At 40.6% G+C, this 20329-nt stretch overlaps 1 protein-coding gene across 2 annotated transcripts in view; it reads right to left on the reverse strand.

Moving 5' to 3' along the window:
• The window catches only part of INPP4B (inositol polyphosphate-4-phosphatase type II B), a 1184089-nt gene that overhangs the window by 1113643 nt on the left and 50117 nt on the right, over positions 1-20329 (reverse strand). For both annotated transcript variants that reach the window (XM_069743998.1, XM_069744000.1), the window contains exon 2: positions 4499-4543. In XM_069743998.1, the coding sequence (XP_069600099.1) occupies positions 4499-4543 (45 nt within the window). The remainder of the gene's footprint in view (positions 1-4498; positions 4544-20329) is intronic.

The following is a 20329-nucleotide window of genomic DNA, read 5'->3' on the forward strand; positions in this document are numbered from 1 at the left end:
GACATTTGTCCATCCAGTTCAGCCTATATTCCATCATAATAAATCCCCAGATTTACGTCCTTCTACAGAACCTAATAATTGTATGATACAATATTGTTCTGCTCCAGGAAGACATCCAGGCCTCTCTTGAACCCATCGAATGAGTTCTCCATCACCACCTCCTCAGGCAAGCAATTCCAGATTCTCACTGCCCTAACAGTAAAGAATCCTCTTCTATGTTGGTGGAAAAACCTTCTCTCCTCCAGACGCAAAGAATGCCCCCTTGTGCCCGTCACCTTCCTTGGTATAAACAGATCCTCAGCGAGATATTTGTATTGTCCCCTTATATACTTATACATGGTTATTAGATCGCCCCTCAGTCGTCTTTTCTCTAGACTAAATAATCCTAATTTCGCTAATCTATCTAGGTATTGTAGTTCTCCCATCCCCTTTATTAATTTTGTTGCCCTCCTTTGTACTCTCTCTAGTGCCATTATATCCTTCCTGAGCACAAATACATCATGTTAAATGGAGATCTAGACTGCACCGTTCAAAACAGAGCACAAGATTCTCAGTTCACATTTGATAAAAGTATATAAGCCCACTCCAACCTGACAAACTATTTTAAGTGTGTCACTACATTGTTAGGTGCAGCACTGCATGGCGACCACAACGGCAAACACTGTATCTGCAGGAGGAACAACCAAAAAATACCAAATAGCACACATGCTGTCAAGCAAAGCCCTCCTCGGTTATGGGCCACACTGCTACATGCCACTACTCAACCCCTGGAAGCAAGTTCTATCTAATTTTTTTCTACTTAAGACTTGCTTAATAAGTAGGAATAAAGTATTTTGTTTAGGAGTTTCAATAAAACAGTGGCCATGCATTAACAACAGTAGATCACAGAAGCTAGCTAACAATTCCACAGACATTGACTGGAGAGGTAGAGAGCATGCATGATCACCGTTCTATTCAAACTCCTCCAGAACAACGGATTTGGCGAACCCCTGGTCTAGTGTTTGTGGTATGAAATCCCAGTGATCATAAACATTATTACTGATGCAAAACAAAATGTTGGCTGGTTAAATGGTCCATCGATTTAGCTAAAGAAGATGAGGAAACACATCAGAATTAAAGCCAGTCTCTAGTGTTTGAGATCACATTGAGACTTTTTAAAAGTTAAAGTGAAAAAATAGATTATATTTACCAAGTTAAAGAAGCACTCAGTCAGAACAATAATTATCTAAACATTTCTAACTATCTGTGTATATTACAGTAGAGGTGCAATAAATTACTTTTCAATTACCAATTTCTCCAGTTTCCAGCGCCACACTGGTCATCTCCTGACTTTAAATTTCAACTTTCCAGATCACAAAGGACTTTATGTGAATCGGAACTCACTTTTACACTGTAGTTTATGGTACCTCGCTTTGATACTCTATTAAATGCTACTCCTGTTTCACACACAAACTCGTGAGATCAGGAAAGTCAGACATTCAGGTCATACGAGTAAGAAGAAGATTGGAGTGGCGTTGCAAACAAATGTAGAGGACGGCCATTAAGTATTTCATGTCCCTTCACTATCATATACAGAGATATTTATAAAAGTCCAAGGAATAAAACGGTCACGATCAATTTTTGGATGCGTGGTAGCTCTGGTTCCACTATGTTTTAAATGTATCTTTTTTCCTTCCTGGCCAGCATGGGTTAATGTCAGTTTCCCTAGCTGACATCCTGCTGCAATTGCAGGGTTGCTCAGTCAAATTGGACCGCTTTCAGACCAACACTATACAATAAGACAGTGCACGTCTGACTTTATCCTAGAACCAGGTAGTCTGAGGAAAAAAATTGCAGCATGCACGATTTACCGCCAATAATGGCACTCGCCGATTCATGGATGACATGCGAGTGCAATCCGATTTTTCACAGACAGACCAAACAAAATAGATGGAGGCTTTTTTTGTTTGTTTTTTTATTTTAAATTCTTCACATCCGTGAAAATCAGCTCACACGCTAATCAAACTCTGATCAGAGAGTGTGATTAGCATAACTGGACCATTTTTATTGGATGGAAAACACACTGTCACCCACACCTGCCCTAAACCTACCATTGATAATATGGAGCCTTCTGAAGACTCTTCCTAAAAAATCCGCAGTGGCCAGTGTGAAAATTACAAGATCACTAATTTAGTTTTTTAATAGAAATCTGGTTATGAGAAAATACAAACAAAAAACAAAACAAAAAAGAAACCCTGAAAAAAAGCCACCACTGTCAAAGTTTTATTTTTTTTTATTTTTTTTGTACACATACATGTAGCTCAAAAAACTGATTTAAGTAAGCACTATCATTGCAATTTTTATCCTCTTCATATATTGCAATCACATTGGATAGCGCTGTGTATTTACAATTGCTCTTTTTTCCCTTCTACTCAGTTATTTTTTCTCTTTTCCATTAGGTCTATGACATAACATGATTAAAACCAAACTAGCTGAATCATTATCAGCTTTATGTACAAACATGATGTTTCTTTTACCTTCATGAACCATTCCCCTCTTCAACTGCTGACCCAGCCGCTCTGCTCCTCCCCTTTCCAATGACTTTTCTTGCGATGACTCATACAGGGAAAAGAGACTTACTGTTTCTGACCTAATGAGTTAAAAAGTTGCTAATACGTTGCTAATATCTCCACAACGGAAAGGTCAAATTTTAAAAAACGTGTAATACATACGCCCCCTATTTGAGGAAGCCAGTCAGGCGAAACGGCGCTGTCGGGGTCGCTGTGGAACGCTCCTTACCAGGAGAGATACTCATGTAAGTTCACAACTTGTAGCAACATTATCGATAGCAGACCAATGAAAAGCACGATGCACTTTACAATGTTCACTACGCTACTTAGTGTTATATAGCAATGTTCATGACTCTTAGGATATGTAGCATTATAGGAACTTATGTTCCATTGTAATTACACATGTGCAAAATATACCTTATAGTGAGCAGACTATTGAAATGCACTTTGCACTATATAAGGTCCAGCATGCTACTTAGGGTTACATAGCAATGTTCATATCTTCCAGGTCATGTAGTACTATAGGAACTCATTTTCCATTGTAACTATACATGTTTAATATACCTCACAGTTATATATAGTTAGATGTCATAGAACATCATTATTTTTTGCTGTCTGCTTATGCTGTGATAATTTTTGTCTGCTGTTGCGTAACAACATGAATAATTCGTGCCTGTGTATCACCTGGTTCTAGATGTGGTTACCAGCCATATGTATTAAGAGGATTCCCCTGTCGAATATATATATTTTTTTAATTTATCTAATAAAAAGATGTTTTTAATGAATTTAATTGTACTGCCTATGCCTCTTTTTCCCTAATATATTACATATGGGGGATTTTGGTTTGACATATTTGGTATTGCCATGTCCAGAAACACCAGATCTATCAAAATCTAAAAATAATTACGGTAATCTGATTGGTAAATGGCTTAGCGAGAAAAAAAAAAGGAATCGAGAATAAAAAAAGAAAAAAACAGAAGTATGTTTTTTTGGTAGTCAGTTAAAAGATTGCAATAAAGTGCAATAGCAGGTGATCAAAACATCGTATCTACCCACAAATAGCATCAATAGAAACGTTAGCTCAGCACACAAAAAAACAAGTCCTCACCCTGCCCTAGATACCAAAAAATGGCTTTTTTTTTTTTACAAATTAAGGTTTTTTTACCACTAAAATAAAATTGTAATGACCTGAAGAATCATAATGGCACATCAGTTTTAGAATTTAGTGAATGTGGTAAAAAATAATAATTGTAGGATTGCACTATTTTTACAATTTTCCTACACTTAGAATTTTTTTCTCGTTTTCCAGTACACTGTATGGTAAAATCAATGGAGTGGTTCAAAAGTACAACTTGTCCCACAAAAAAAAGCCCTGACATGGCCATATTTACAGAAAAAGAAAAAAAAAGTTATGGCTCTGTGAAGAACGGGAGCTGTAGACGAAAACAGCAAAATGTAAAAGGGGTTAAGAAGATAAAAACTTTGAGAGTGCTTTTTTAAATAGTCATTTTCTGATGGCTTGCCTCGAAAAACTGTTCTATTCGCAGAAGAGAGCAAAATGGATTTTCTGAATGCATAAATGTATAAAATGTGTTAATTTCCTCCCAACAATAACATTCAGCAAAATAACACTTACTGGTAGACTCCGCACCATACTGCAGATCTGTTTTTTATGTTAACAACATAGAAAGGTTAACTAAGGGAAAGTTCAAAAACTACGCAGTGCAGTGAAATCATAAGACAATGCATATAAATGCCAGTGTTTAGCTTTGTGACCCCAATTATGTTGTGTAGCGCACTATATACAGCACTGTCCTGTGCAGACAACACAAATTATCTATATTTGATAGTAATGTATTTAGGTGGAATACAGTATTTAAATGCAGACATTCGAAGACGAACACTGTTACACTGACCAATAGTATTAGTTGAAAAGAGCATTTCCTTACCTAGAGCGAACTCGAGCTTCGGGTCAGCTAAAGTCCTCTGCATCCCTGAGGACACAAACGTAAGATAAATAGTAATTAAAAATAAAGATTTTACTATACAGCATTTCATTATCAACTACACATAATTCTTGGGAGACATTAATATTTTATTTTCTGTCCATCCACGTTCTGAGAAAAACTTTTGTGATTTATTGAAAGGTGAAGGAGGTGAATTCAGGTAATGCCTAATATATAAAGGGCAACCACAGAACAAACATGGACACAAAATATATCACAGAAATCTGCAAAATTGTATCAGATACAGACCTCTTCACATCACTGCCTTATATAATTTGCTGTGGCTAAATGGTCTACTGAAGTATTGAAAAGGTGAAAAATACAAGGCCTATCAGCCTTTAATCCTAGAATGCGTGACGTCAAAAATCTACACTTTTACGTAATGGGGGCCTTTTAGGAGAAACTCACAAATAACTTTTACAAGTTTATTTCAAAATTGCAAAATAAGATAGGAATAATGCACAACATTTTAATAATATTTTTTTGCAGAAAACACCCCACAAATTTTTTTTTCAAAATTTCAAACAAAGATATGAAAAACACACAAAGGTATATCAATCTAGAGTAAACTAGCTGCATAAAAATGGCAGGGGCCTAATAGGGCTAAAAAGCATTGTTACACCAAAATGCCGATCAAAAAAATTATACGAACAACTGGATATTACCAGCAATGACATACTTGAGTAATACCTAGAGTATCAAAATTCTAACTAAAGTAATTTTGCAGATAATCGCAATAAAGTAAGCACCGGGGCCTAAAAGACCCCCCGATACCCATTCTAGGTAAATCTTAGTTTAGGAGAAAAATGTTTTTTTTTTCTGGTTTAGATCAACAGTGTTCCAAATCCAGTTTCCATGTCAGTCTTCCATGGTTGCTGGATGAGGGTCATGCAATTTGGCCCCAAGGCCGGCGTCACACTCGGCGTAAGACAATACGGTCCGTATATTACGGCCGTAATACTCTGAAAAGTCCCCAAAATAGTGGTCCGTAGCTCCTCCTTAGGCAGGGTGTGTCAGCGTATTTTGCACATGGCATCCTCTGTATGTAATCCGTATGGCATCCGTACTGCGTGTTTTTCTCGCAGGCTTGCAAAACCGACATACGGCTATACAAGGGATCCATGTGTAAAAAAAAAACATAAAAACATATATACTGTCTATATATATACAGTTGGGCAAAAAAGTATTTAGTCAGTCAGCAATAGTGCATGTTCCACCACTTAAAAAGATGAGAGGCGTCTGTAATTTACATCATAGGTAGACCTCAACTATGGGAGACAAACTGAGAAAAAAAATCCAGAAAATCACATTGTCTGTTTTTTTAACATTTTATTTGCATATTATGGTGGAAAATAAGTATTTGGTCAGAAACAAAATTTCATCTCAATACTTTGTAATATATCCTTTGTTGGCAATGACAGAGGTCAAACGTTTTCTGTAAGTCTTCACAAGGTTGCCACACACTGTTGTTGGTATGTTGGCCCATTCCTCCATGCAGATCTCCTCTAGAGCAGTGATGTTTTTGGCTTTTCGCTTGGCAACACGGACTTTCAACTCCCTCCAAAGGTTTTCTATAGGGTTGAGATCTGGAGACTGGCTAGGTCACTCCAGGACCTTGAAATGCTTCTTACGAAGCCACTCCTTCGTTGCCCTGGCGGTGTGCTTTGGATCATTGTCATGTTGAAAGACCCAGCCACGTTTCATCTTCAATGCCCTTGCTGATGGAAGGAGGTTTGCACTCAAAATCTCACGATACATGGCCCCATTCATTCTTTCATGTACCCGGATCAGTCGTCCTGGCCCCTTTGCAGAGAAACAGCCCCAAAGCATGATGTTTCCACCACCATGCTTTACAGTAGGTATGGTGTTTGATGGATGCAACTCAGTATTCTTTTTCCTCCAAACACGACAAGTTGTGTTTCTACCAAACAGTTCCAGTTTGGTTTCATCAGACCATAGGACATTCTCCCAAAACTCATCTGGATCATCCAAATGCTCTCTAGCAAACTTCAGACGGGCCCGGACATGTACTGGCTTAAGCAGTGGGACACGTCTGGCACTGCAGGATCTGAGTCCATGGTGGCGTAGTGTGTTACTTATGGTAGGCCTTGTTACATTGGTCCCAGCTCTCTGCAGTTCATTCACTAGGTCCCCCCGCGTGGTTCTGGGATTTTTGCTCACCGTTCTTGTGATCATCCTGACCCCACGGGGTGGGATTTTGCGTGGAGCCCCAGATCGAGGGAGATTATCAGTGGTCTTGTATGTCTTCCATTTTCTAATTATTGCTCCCACTGTTGATTTCTTCACTCCAAGCTGGTTGGCTATTGCAGATTCAGTCTTCCCAGCCTGGTACAGGGCTACAATTTTGTTTCTGGTGTCCTTTGACAGCTCTTTGGTCTTCACCATAGTGGAGTTTGGAGTCAGACTGTTTGAGGGTGTGCACAGGTGTCTTTTTATACTGATAACAAGTTTAAACAGGTGCCATTACTACAGGTAATGAGTGGAGGAAAGAGGAGACTCTTAAAGAAGAAGTTACAGGTCTGTGAGAGCCAGAAATCTTGATTGTTTGTTTCTGACCAAATACTTATTTTCCACCATAATATGCAAAAAAATGATAAAAAAACAGACTATGTGATTTTCTGGATTTTTTTTTCTCAGTTTGTCTCCCATAGTTGAGGTCTACCTATGATGTAAATTACAGACGCCTGTCATCTTTTTAAGTGGTGGAACTTCCACTATTGCTGACTGACTAAATACTTTTTTGCCCCACTGTATATATGTATATATATATATATATATATATATATATATATGTCAGTAGACACATATATGTATATATATTATTATTTCATACAGCGCGAGATAGCTTTAAAGCCGGTGATTCAATTGCCGGCTTTTGCTATCTCCTTCCTAAACCTGACATGATATGGGACATGGTTTACATACAGTAAACTATCTCATATCACCTTTTTTTTTTGCATATTCCACACTACTAATGTTAGTAGTGTGTATATGCAAAATTTGGCCGTTCTAGCTATTAAATTAAAGGGTTAAATGGCAGAAAAAATTGGCGTGGGCTCCCGCGCAATTTTCTCCGCCAGAGTAGTAAAGCCAGTGACTGAGGGCAGATATTAATAGCCTGGAGAGAGTCCTCTGCTGGTTGTTCCTCGAGTGTGGGAACTTTCCTAGAAAGCTCCCAGGCTCGAGCTCATATGAGGACAACCAGCAGAGGGCGCCTCACCGCAAATGAAGGTAAATATAGGTCATTGACCTACTTTACCTTCATTCCCCGGGGTTTTGCAGCCACGAGCACCGCTGCATTAGCAGAGCTCCTGGCTGTAAAATATTTTAACCCCTTCAGATGGATTTACATTGTGGGACGTTACAGATCTTCGGAAGGTATGTATATTGTTGGTTTATTATTTTTTCTTTGTTACAGAGCGAGGGTCTTCAGATGGATTGAGCGTAGAATAAAATATTACAACAACCTATGTTTTTATTTCATTAAAATACTTTTAAATAATGTGTTTGTGTTTTTTTTAACCCTTTACTACTATTGGATTAATAATGGATAGGTGTCATAATTGACGCCTCTCCATTATTAATTTGGCTTAATGTCACATTACAATAGCAAGGTGGCATTAACCCTTCATTACCCCATATCCCACCGCTACACAGGAATTGGAAGAGTGTGGCAAAGTGACAGAATAGGCGCATCTTCCAGATGTGCCTTTTCTGGGGTGGCTGGGGGCAGATGTTTTTAGCCAGGGGGGGGGGCAATAACCATGGACCCTCTCCAGGCTATTAATATCTGCCCTCAGTCACTGGCTTTACTACTCTGGCGGAGAAAATTGCGCGGGAGCCCACACCAATTTTTTCCGCCATTTAACCCTTTAATTTAATAGCTAAAACAGCCAAATTTTGCACATACAAACTACTAACATTAGTAGTGTGGAATATGCAAAAAAAGGTGATATGAGATGGTTTACTGTATGTAAACCATGTCTCATATCATGTCGGGTTTAGGAGGAAGATAGCAAAATCCGGCAATTGAATTACCGGCTTTAAAGCTATCTAGCGCTGTATGAAATAATAATATATATACATATATGTGTCTCACTGATATATATATATATATATATATATATATATATATATATATATATATATACCTATTTTATGTGTACACATTTATGCTACCTATTCTATTGTAAGCTGTCAGTGTGATTTTACTGTACACCGCACTGAATTATCGGCTTTTCTCTCTAACACCGCTGTGTATTTCTCGCAAGTCACACTGCTGGTCCGTGTGTAATCCGTATTTTTCTGGCTTCAATAGACTTTCATTGGCTTTTTTTTGCGCAATACGGTGACAAACGCAGCATGCTGCGATTTTCTACGGCTGTAGAAAGCCGTATAATACTGATCAGTAAAATACGGCAGATAGGAGCAGGGGCATAGAGAATAATTGGGACGTTTGTTAGGCGTGTTTTACGGACATATTTTATGCGCTCTTACGTCCGTAAAACTCGCTAGTGTGACGCCGGCCTTACCTTATGAAATTCCGACATCTCTTCTGATATGTAGGCCTGGCAGGACAACATCGTTGCAGCATGGTGCACGCAATAATTTGCACCAAGGCTACTATTCAGAAGAAGAACCGGGAATTCCAACAAGTGGGAATCAGCTTACAGATCTCCTACCTGTGATCAACAGACTACTGACGTTTTATAATTTCCCTTTAAAAAGATAAATCTATTGTCATTAACATTTTTTTTAATTAACAGTACACATGAAAATACCGTATTTTTCAGATTATAAGGTGCACTTTTTCCCCCCCAAATTTGGAGGACAATAATGGGGGTGCATCTTATAATGCAGATATACCTTACCGTACCGTTGCTGCAGGCCGCAGGCTGGGATTGGGGGGGGTGTCTGGTGCTGCTTCGGGTGCCCGGTGGTGCTGTGGGGGGTGTCCGGTGGTGCTTCGGATGTCTCTGATGCTGCAGGGGGCTCTGCCAACATTTTGTGAAAGGCCAGAGCCCTCCGAGGTTCCATGGTTTCCTGTGCGGTAGATCTTCTGAGATTTTGGTGCCAAGATCTCCATCTGCGCATGCACCGCCCCCTGGCAGCCATTTTCCTGGAGTCCACTGCACAGGAAACCATGGAACTGCGGGGGGCTCTGGCCTTTCACAAAATGTCGGCAGAGCCCCCTCAGCACCGGACACACCCGCCGAACACAGTTGCAGCACTGGACACCCGGAGCGGCGCACCACACATCAGAACACTCCCTCATCCCAGCCTGCGGTCTGCAGTATTACCCCACTCCTGCCTCCTCCAGCAGCAACCCTGGGACCCCTATTTTCCTATTTTTCTCCTCAAAATTTAGGGTGCATGTTATAATCCAGAGCGTCTTATAATCCAAAAAATATGGTACAATATTAATTGTAACATATCTTATCTGTGAAATCTGCTTTCTCTTTCTGGACTTGTTCTTAATATACAGGTAATATACTGGACACCCGGAGCGGCGCACCACACATCAGAACACTCCCTCATCCCAGCCTGCGGTCTGCAGCATTACCCCACTCCTGCCTCCTCCAGCAGCAACCCTGGGACCCCTATTTTCCTATTTTTCTCCTCAAAATTTAGGGTGCATGTTATAATCCAGAGCGTCTTATAATCCAAAAAATATGGTACAATATTAATTGTAACATATCTTATCTGTGAAATCTGCTTTCTCTTTCTGGACTTGTTCTTAATATACAGGTAAAATCTGTCTTCACTCTTCAGTGAATACAGACTTTCCCATTACAGAGATAGGAGATGGCAGTTGGTTCTCATAAAACAGATGGGAAGAGGAGGCAGGATTTGAAGGCAGACTCACACATTCTGCTGCAGGTTATCCTGAAACTCCAGTTACACATCAATATGATGTCTGCCCCCCTTTGCAGATAAAACGGATGATTTCTACGAGATTTTTTAATTTTTTCCTGTTCATTCATTCAGAAAAGCATTTTTTTGTGAAGTCAGAAACTGATGCTGGGCCTGTCCCTCAATTTCAGTTTTATTTCATCCCAAAGGTATTTGATGGGGATGAGGTCAGAGCTCTTTGCAGTCAGTCATGTTCTTCGACATCAAACTCGCACAACCATTCAACGAGTTTCTCCCTTCTTGTGTGAATAGGCAGAGACCTGTCAATCCAGGGTAGTGGGTGGTGAGTAGAAGCCGGGGACCTGCCTCTCTAATTAGACTCCAACATGGTTTGGCAGTTTTTAAAGTAGCATTTCAGGGTCAAACATACTTGGCTGAGTTCATACAGGCAGTGCCTGATACATGCTGCTTGTGGATCAGGCAGCATGTATCAGATGTCAGGTTCACTATTGCATGCTGTAAAAATGGCATCTCATCCATGTATACACCACTGCTTATACTGTATCGGTACCCGATTCCTCACAAGTCTCTTTGCTGCTTCTTCCGGCAAGAAAGGCAAGTGACTAGAGTTGTCAGTAACTGGCAGCTTTCGTCAAATATTAGCATGACTGAAAAGCGTCAGCAGTACGTTTGTTGGGGAATTGTCAGACAGGCATAGATTTTTGCTATTTTTAGACATTGCAGTATTTTTTCGTAAATTAGTTGTATAAAACTTAAAGGGAATCTGTCATGTAAGTAGGATCATAGGAAGCTAAATAAAATGATAACTTAATCTGTAATCAGATGTGCTATTCCTGAGAAATCTTTGATTTTATTATATGTAAATGAGCTGTTAAGAACTATGGGCCAAACACATATCTGAATGAGAGTCTGTCTGCAAAGCTTATTTTTAACAAAAAGTAGAGTTAACAGTGTGAGGCATGTAATTAACACAGAATGGTAGAATTGAACTTTGAATCCTTACAAACACATTTACTGCAGCTCTCATGGCTCTGCTGTATTGCACAGCTATTGCAACACTGGCTGCCTGTGAGATGAAAGCTGAAGCACTGAGAGGAACCTGCAAATGTGTTTCATACTGCCCTGTGTTGTGTCAGTTACAATAACACAGCTCTGCAGTGAGATCTGGAGAGCAGCCATTACATATTACACTAGTAATTCCCTCTTTAATTTATAATAAGCTCTGTATCCAGATTTGTCAGCGAGATCAGCATCCTGCCCATTGTGCTTATCCGCTCATTTACATAGAAGAAAAACAGATTTCTTTGGAATTAGACATCGGATTAAAGTTATCATGGGTCTCATTTTTCAGCTACCTATGACCTACATGCCCATATACAGTGCCTTACGAAAATATTCGGATCCCTGGAACTTTTCAACCTTTTCCCACATAGCATGCTTCAAACATAAAGATTCCAAATGTAAATTTTTGGTGAAGAATCAACAAGTGTAACACAATTGTGAAGTTGAACGAAATTTATTGGTTATTTTAATTTAATATATTAACTGAAAAGTGGGGCGTGCAATATTATTCGGCCCCTTTACTTTCAGTGCAGCAATCTCACTCCAGAAGTTCATTGTGGATCTCTGAATGATCCAATGTTGTCCTAAATGCCTAATGACTAAATATAATCCACCTGTGTGTAATCAAGTCTCCGTATAAATGCACCTGCTCTGTGATAGTCTCAGGGTTCTGTTTGAAGCACAGAGAGCATCATGAAGACCAAGGAACACAACAGGCAGGTCCGTGATACTGTTGTGGAGAAGTTTAAAGCCACGTTAGGATACAAAATGATTTCCAAAACTTTAAACATCCAAGGAGCACTGTGAAAGCGATCATATTGGAATGGAAGGAGTATCATACTACTGCAAATCTACCAAGACCCTGACGTCCCTCTAAACTTTCATTTCAAACAAGTAGAAGACTGATCAGAGATGCAGCCAAGAGCCCATGATCACTCTGGATGAACTGCAGAGATCTACAGCTGAGGTGGGACAGTCTGTCCATAGGAAAACAATCAGTCATACACTGCACAAATCTGGCCTTTATGGAAGAGTGGCAAGAAGAAAGCCATTTCTCAAAGATATCCATAAAAAGTGTTATTTAAAGTTTGCATTAAGCCACCTAGGAGACACACCAAACGTGAAAGAAGGTGCTCTGGTCAGATGAAACCAGAATCAAATTTTCTGGCAACAATGTCAAAAGATATGTTTGGCGTAAAGGCAACACAGCTCATCACCCTGAACACACCATCCCCATTGGAGTCTGCAAAAGACCTGAGACTGGGACGGAGATTTGTCCTCCAACAAGACAATGATCCCAAACATAAAGAAAAATCTACAATGGAATGGTTCACAAATAAACGTATCCAGGTGTTAGAATGGCCAAGTTAATGTCCAGACCTCAATCCAAATCGAGAATCTATGGAAAGAGCTGAAAACTGCTGTTCACAAACGATCTCCATCAAACCTCTCTGAGCTTGAGCTGTTTGCCAAGGAAGAATGGGCAAGAATTTCAGTCTCTCGATGAACAAAACTGATAGAACAAAACTGATAGAGACATACCCCAAGCGACTTGCAGCTGTAATCACAGCAAAAGGTGGTGCAACAACGTATTAAGTGAAAGGGGCCGAATAATATTGCACTCCCCACTTTTTAGTTTTTGAATTTCCACAAAAATGTAAAATAAACAATAAATTTCATTCAACTTCACAATTGTGTTCCACTTGTTGTTGATTCTTCACCAAAAATTTACATTTAGTATCTTTATGTTTGAGGCATGATACAGTATGTGGGAAAAGGTTAAAAAGTTCCAGGGAGCCGAATACTTTCGCAAGGCACTATAGATGGCTTAAGAAGGTTGATCCAACCGACAGATTCCCTTTAACATAGCACCCATAGAACTCTATAGACAAATACTGTAACTTCATATGTCCCGATTGTATTGTGGCATGTCCCATCAGAACTCTGCCATGAGCATGAGGATTGATAAGGTTTTCAACATAATCATGTTAATCAACAATCTACAAAATACATGTTTATGCAGTAGGTGCGCCACCAGTAACTGGAACAAAAGTTCCAAGCCCTCTGTTTCTCCTCATTACAGGTCTACAGTGACCAAGTTGGAATAGTGTAGTAGAGTGTTGATCACACATGCACAGGGTTACAGGGATGAACTCTTTATCAGCAATTTTGTGGTTAAGTGATTGTTGTTACGTATGTCAGAGGCCACAAACTCAAATAGGCTACCTCGGACAGACAGTTGTGATGGAACACAAAGTCACTTGTTCTGTCACTTAAATCAGAATGATACAGGCATCCTTTCTGTCTGCTTGGGGCCAGAACCAAGCAGGGGATGTCATCAGTGCAATGACGTCACTGCATCGTGCCTCCAGCATCCACTAAGAGAATAGATAGAAGACGAGACAGACGCTTTGGAGGATGAGGAGTCTGTATTATGTGAGTATAGGATTTTTTTATTTTGTGGGTGCTGTGGGGTACCATCACCTTGTATAGCATGCTGTGAGTTGGACTATCATAGTATATAAGGGGATGTGGGGAGGACCATCATACTATATAGTGTACTGTTGGGGACCATCATGTGACATAGGGGGTTGTTGGGGGGACCATCATACTTTATGGTGGACTGTGAGGTGGACAGTCATACTATATAGAGGACTATCAGGTCAATTATACTACAGTGGGGCAAAAAAGTATTTAGTCAGTCAGCAATAGTGCAAGTTCCACCACTTAAAAAGATGAGAGGCGTCTGTAATTTACATCATAGGTAGACCTCAACTATGGGAGACAAACTGAAAAAAAAATCCAGAAAATCACATTGTCTGTTTTTTTAACAATTTATTTGCATATTATGGTGGAAAATAAGTATTTGGTCAGAAACAAAATTTAATCTCAATACTTTGTAATATATCCTTTGTTGGCAATGACAGAGGTCAAACGTTTTCTGTAAGTCTTCACAAGGTTGCCACACACTGTTGTTGGTATGTTGGCCCATTCCTCCATGCAGATCTCCTCTAGAGCAGTGATGTTTTTGGCTTTTCGCTTGGCAACACGGACTTTCATCTCCCTCCAAAGGTTTTCTATAGGGTTGAGATCTGGAGACTGGCTAGACCACTCCAGGACCTTGAAATGCTACTTACGAAGCCACTCCTTCGTTGCCCTGGCGGTGTGCTTTGGATCATTGTCATGTTGAAAGACCCAGCCACGTTTCATCTTCAATGCCCTTGCTGATGGAAGGAGGTTTGCACTCAAAATCTCACAATACATGGCCCCATTCATTCTTTCATGTACCCGGATCAGTCGTCCTGGCCCCTTGGCAGAGAAACAGCCCCAAAGCATGATGTTTCCACCACCATGCTTTACAGTAGGCATGGTGTTTGATGGATGCAACTCAGTATTCTTTTTCCTCCAAACACGACAAGTTGTGTTTCTACCAAACAGTTGCAGTTTGGTTTCATCAGACCATAGGACATTCTCCCAAAACTCCTCTGGATCATCCAAATGCTCTCTAGCAAACTTCAGACGGGCCCGGACATGTACTGGCTTAAGCAGTGGGACACGTCTGGCACTGCAGGATCTGAGTCCATGGTGGCGTAGTGTGTTACTTATGGTAGGCCTTGTTACATTGGTCCCAGCTCTCTGCTGTTCATTCACTAGGTCCCCCCCGCGTGGTTCTGGGATTTTTGCTCACCGTTCTTGTGATCATTCTGACCCCACGGGGTGGGATTTTGCGTGGAGCCCCAGATCGAGGGAGATTATCAGTGGTCTTGTATGTCTTCCATTTTCTAATTTTTGCTCCCACTGTTGATTTCTTCACTCCAAGCTGGTTGGCTATTGCAGATTCAGTCTTCCCAGCCTGGTGCAGGGCTACAATTTTGTTTCTGGTGTCCTTTGACAGCTCTTTGGTCTTCACCATAGTGGAGTTTGGAGTCAGACTGTTTGAGGGTGTGCACAGGTGTCTTTTTATACTGATAACAAGTTTAAACAGGTGCCATTACTACAGGTAATGAGTGGAGGAAAGAGGAGACCTATAAAGAAGAAGTTACAGGTCTGTGAGAGCCAGAAATCTTGATTGTTTGTTTCTGACCAAATACTTATTTTCCACCATAATATGCAAATAAATTGTTAAAAAAACAGACAATGTGATTTTCTGGATTTTTTTTTCTCAGTTTGTCTCCCATAGTTGAGGTCTACCTATGATGTAAATTACAGACGCCTCTCATCTTTTTAAGTGGTGGAACTTGCACTATTGCTGACTGACTAAATACTTTTTTGCCCCACTGTATATGGTGCACTGTCTGGGGGTACCATCATATTATATAAGGGCTGTGAGGTGAACCATAATATATAAGGAGCTGTGGGGTGGACCATCATACTATATGAGGGTGTTGGGTTGGGAGGCCATCATACTATATATGGAGCTGTTGGAGGGACCATCATGCTATATGGGGGACTGTGAGGTGGACCATGATACTATATAGGTGTTGTGATGTGGACCATCATGCTATATATGGGGCTGTGGGGGGACAGTCATACAGTATTGGGGCTATGAGGGATCTTCATAGTGTATGGGGGATATATCATATTGTGTGGGGTGGCTGTGGAGGAACCATCTTACTGTGTAGTGTGGTTGTGGTGAACATCATATTGTGTGACATGGCTGTGGTGGACATTATACTGTGTGGAGGTCTATGGGGTAACATAGTAACATAGTAACATAGTTAGTAAGGCCGAAAAAAGACATTTGTCCATCCAGTTCAGCCTATATTCCGTCATAATAAATCCCCAGATCTACGTCCTTTTACAGAACCTAATAATTGTATGATACAATATTGTTCTGCTCCAGGAAGACATCCAGGCCTCTCTTGAACCCCTCGACTGAGTTCGCCATCACCACCTCCTCAGGCAAGCAATTCCAGATTCTCACTGCCCTAACAGTAAAGAATCCTCTTCTATGTTGGTGGAAAAACCTTCTCTCCTCCAGACGCAAAGAATGCCCCCTTGTGCCCGTCACCTTCCTTGGTATAAACAGATCCTCAGCGAGATATTTGTATTGTCCCCTTATATACTTATACATGGTTATTAGATCGCCCCTCAGTCATCTTTTTTCTAGACTAAATAATCCTAATTTCGCTAATCTATCTGGGTATTGTAGTTCTCCCATCCCCTTTATTAATTTTGTTGCCCTCCTTTGTACTCTCTCTAGTTCCATTATATCCTTCCTGAGCACCGGTGCCCAAAACTGGACACAGTACTCCATGTGCGGTCTAACTAGGGATTTGTACAGAGGCAGTATAATGCTCTCATCATGTGTATCCAGACCTCTTTTAATGCACCCCATGATCCTGTTTGCCTTGGCAGCTGTTGCCTGGCACTGGCTGCTCCAGGTAAGTTTATCATTAACTAGGATCCCCAAGTCCTTCTCCCTGTCAGATTTACCCAGTGGTTTCCCGTTCAGTGTGTAATGGTGATATTGATTCCCTCTTCCCATGTGTATAACCTTACATTTATCATTGTTAAACCTCATCTGCCACCTTTCAGCCCAAGTTTCCAACTTATCCAGATCCATCTGTAGCAGAATACTATCTTCTCTTGTATTAACTGCTTTACATAGTTTTGTATCATCTGCAAATATCGATATTTTACTGTGTAAACCTTCTACCAGATCATTAATGAATATGTTGAAGAGAACAGGTCTTAATACTGACCCCTGCGGTACCCCACTGGTCACAGCGACCCAGTTAGAGACTATACCATTTATAACCACCCTCTGCTTTCTATCACTAAGCCAGTTACTAACCCATTTACACACATTTTCCCCCAGACCAAGCATTCTCATTTTGTGTACCAACCTCTTGTGCGGCACGGTATCAAACGCTTTGGAAAAATCGAGATATACCACGTCCAATGACTCACCGTGGTCCAGTCTATAGCTTACCTCTTCATAAAAACTGATTAGATTGGTTTGACAGGAGCGATTTCTCATAAACCCATGCTGATATGGAGTTAAACAGTTATTCTCATTGAGATAATCCAGAATAACATCCCTCAGAAACCCTTCAAATATTTTACCAACAATAGAGGTTAGACTTACTGGCCTATAATTTCCAGGTTCACTTTTAGAGCCCTTTTTGAATATTGGCACCACATTTGCTATGCGCCAGTCCTGCGGAACAGACCCTGTCGCTATAGAGTCACTAAAAATAAGAAATAATGGTTTATCTATTACATTACTTAGTTCTCTTAGTACTCGTGGGTGTATGCCATCCGGACCCGGAGATTTATCTATTTTAATCTTATTTAGCCGGTTTCGCACCTCTTCTTGGGTTAGATTGGTGACCCTTAATATAGGGTTTTCATTGTTTCTTGGGATTTCACCTAGCATTTCATTTTCCACCGTGAATACCGTGGAGAAGAAGGTGTTTAATATGTTAGCTTTTTCCTCGTCCTCTACAACCATTCTTTCCTCACTATTTTTTAAGGGGCCTACATTTTCAGTTTTTATTCTTTTACTATTGATATAGTTAAGAACAGTTTGGGATTAGTTTTACTCTCCTTAGCAATGTGCTTCTCTGTTTCCTTTTTGGCAGCTTTAATTAGTTTTTTAGATAAAGTATTTTTCTCCCTATAGTTTTTTAGAGCTTCAATGGTGCCATCCTGCTTTAGTAGTGCAAATGCTTTCTTTTTACTGTTAATTGCCTGTCTTACTTCTTTGTTTAGCCACATTGGGTTTTTCCTATTTCTAGTCCTTTTATTCCCACAAGGTATAAACCGCTTACACTGCCTATTTAGGATGTTCTTAAACATTTCCCATTTATTATCTGTATTCTCATTTCTGAGGATATTGTCCCAGTCTACCAGATTAAGGGCATCTCTAAGCTGGTCAAACTTTGCCTTCCTAAAGTTCAGTGTTTTTGTGACTCCCTGACAAGTCCCCCTAGTGAAAGACAGGTGAAACTGTACAATATTGTGGTCGCTATTTCCTAGATGCCCGACCACCTGCAGATTTGTTATTCTGTCAGGTCTATTAGATAGTATTAGGTCTAAAAGTGCTGCTCCTCTGGTTGGATTCTGCACCAATTGTGAAAGATAATTTTTCTTGGTTATTAGCAGAAACCTGTTGCCTTTATGGGTTTCACAGGTTTCTGTTTCCCAGTTAATATCCGGGTAGTTAAAGTCCCCCATAACCAGGACCTCATTATGGGTTGCAGCTTCATCTATCTGCTTTAGAAGTAGACTTTCCATGCTTTCTGTTATATTTGGGGGTTTGTAACAGACCCCAATGAGAATTTTGTTACCATTTTTCCCTCCATGAATTTCAACCCATATGGACTCGACATCTTCATTCCCTTCGCTAATATCCTCCCTTAAAGTGGACTTTAGACAAGACTTTACATAGAGACAAACCCCTCCTCCTCTCCGATTTTTACGATCCTTTCTAAACAGACTGTAACCCTGTAAGTTAACTGCCCAGTCATAGCTTTCATCTAACCATGTCTCGGTTATTCCCACTATGTCAAAGTTACCTGTAGATATTTCTGCTTCTAGTTCTTCCATCTTGTTTGTCAGGCTTCTGGCGTTTGCGAGCATGCAGTTTAGAGGATTTTGTTTTGTTCCAATATCCTCACTGTGGATTGTTTTAGAAATGTTCTTACCTCCCTTCTGAGTATGTTTTCCTGGGTCGTCTTTGTACGAGTCTAATGTTTTTCTTCCCGTCCCCTCTTCTTCTAGTTTAACGCCCTCCTGATGAGTGTAGCGAGTCTTCTGGCGAATGTGTGTTTCCCAGGTTTGTTGAGGTGTAGTCCGTCTCTGGCGAGGAGTCCATCATACCAGTAATTCACACCGTGGTCCAGGAATCCAAATCCTTGTTGTCTGCACCATCGTCTTAGCCAGTTGTTTGCATCAAGGATCCTGTTCCATCTCCTGGTGCCATGCCCGTCTACTGGAAGGATAGAAGAAAAAACTACCTGTGCATCCAGTTCCTTTACTTTCTTCCCCAACTCTTCAAAGTCCTTGCAGATTGTAGGTAGGTCCTTCCTTGCCGTGTCATTGGTGCCAACATGTATCAGAAGAAATGGGTGGACGTCCTTGGAGCTGAAGAGCTTTGGTATCCTATCGGTCACATCCTTGATCATCGCACCTGGAAGGCAGCATACTTCTCTTGCAGTTATGTCCGGTCTGCAGATGGCTGCTTCTGTGCCTCTCAGTAGTGAGTCTCCCACCACCACCACTCTTCGTTGCTTCTTGGCTGTACTTTTTGCTGTCACTTGTTGCTGTGTGCCCTTTTCTTTTTTGCTTGCTGGTTTTGCTTCATTCTTAGGTGTGCCATCTTCATCCTCTACAAAGATTTGATATCGGTTCTTCAGTTGTGTGGTTGGTGATTTCTCCATGGTCTTCTTGCTTCTTTTGGTCACATGTTTCCACTCATCTGCTTTTGGAGGTTCTCTGACACTTTTTTCACCTTCTGTGACCAGTAGAGATGCTTCTGTTCTGTCTAGAAAGTCTTCATTCTCTTTGATGAGTTTCAAAGTTGCTATTCTTTCTTCCAGACCCCGCACCTTTTCTTCTAAAAGGGCCACTAGTCTACACTTCTGACAGGTGAAATTGGATTCTTCTTCTGGTCGATCTGTGAACATGTAGCACATGCTGCAGCTCACCATGTAGGTTGTCACATCTGCCATGTTGCTCCTAGATCCTGCTGACTTGCTGTGTGTTTTCCTTCTTGTGTAATCTACTCAGCCAAGCTCTCTTGCAATAATGTCCTACAGGCAAAAATTCGCGCGCCGTAAGGCGCACGGTTTGGTGATGCTTTCGAAGCAG

Source organism: Ranitomeya imitator, chromosome 1, assembly GCF_032444005.1.
Source record: "Ranitomeya imitator isolate aRanImi1 chromosome 1, aRanImi1.pri, whole genome shotgun sequence".
NCBI lineage: Eukaryota > Metazoa > Chordata > Amphibia > Anura > Dendrobatidae > Ranitomeya > Ranitomeya imitator.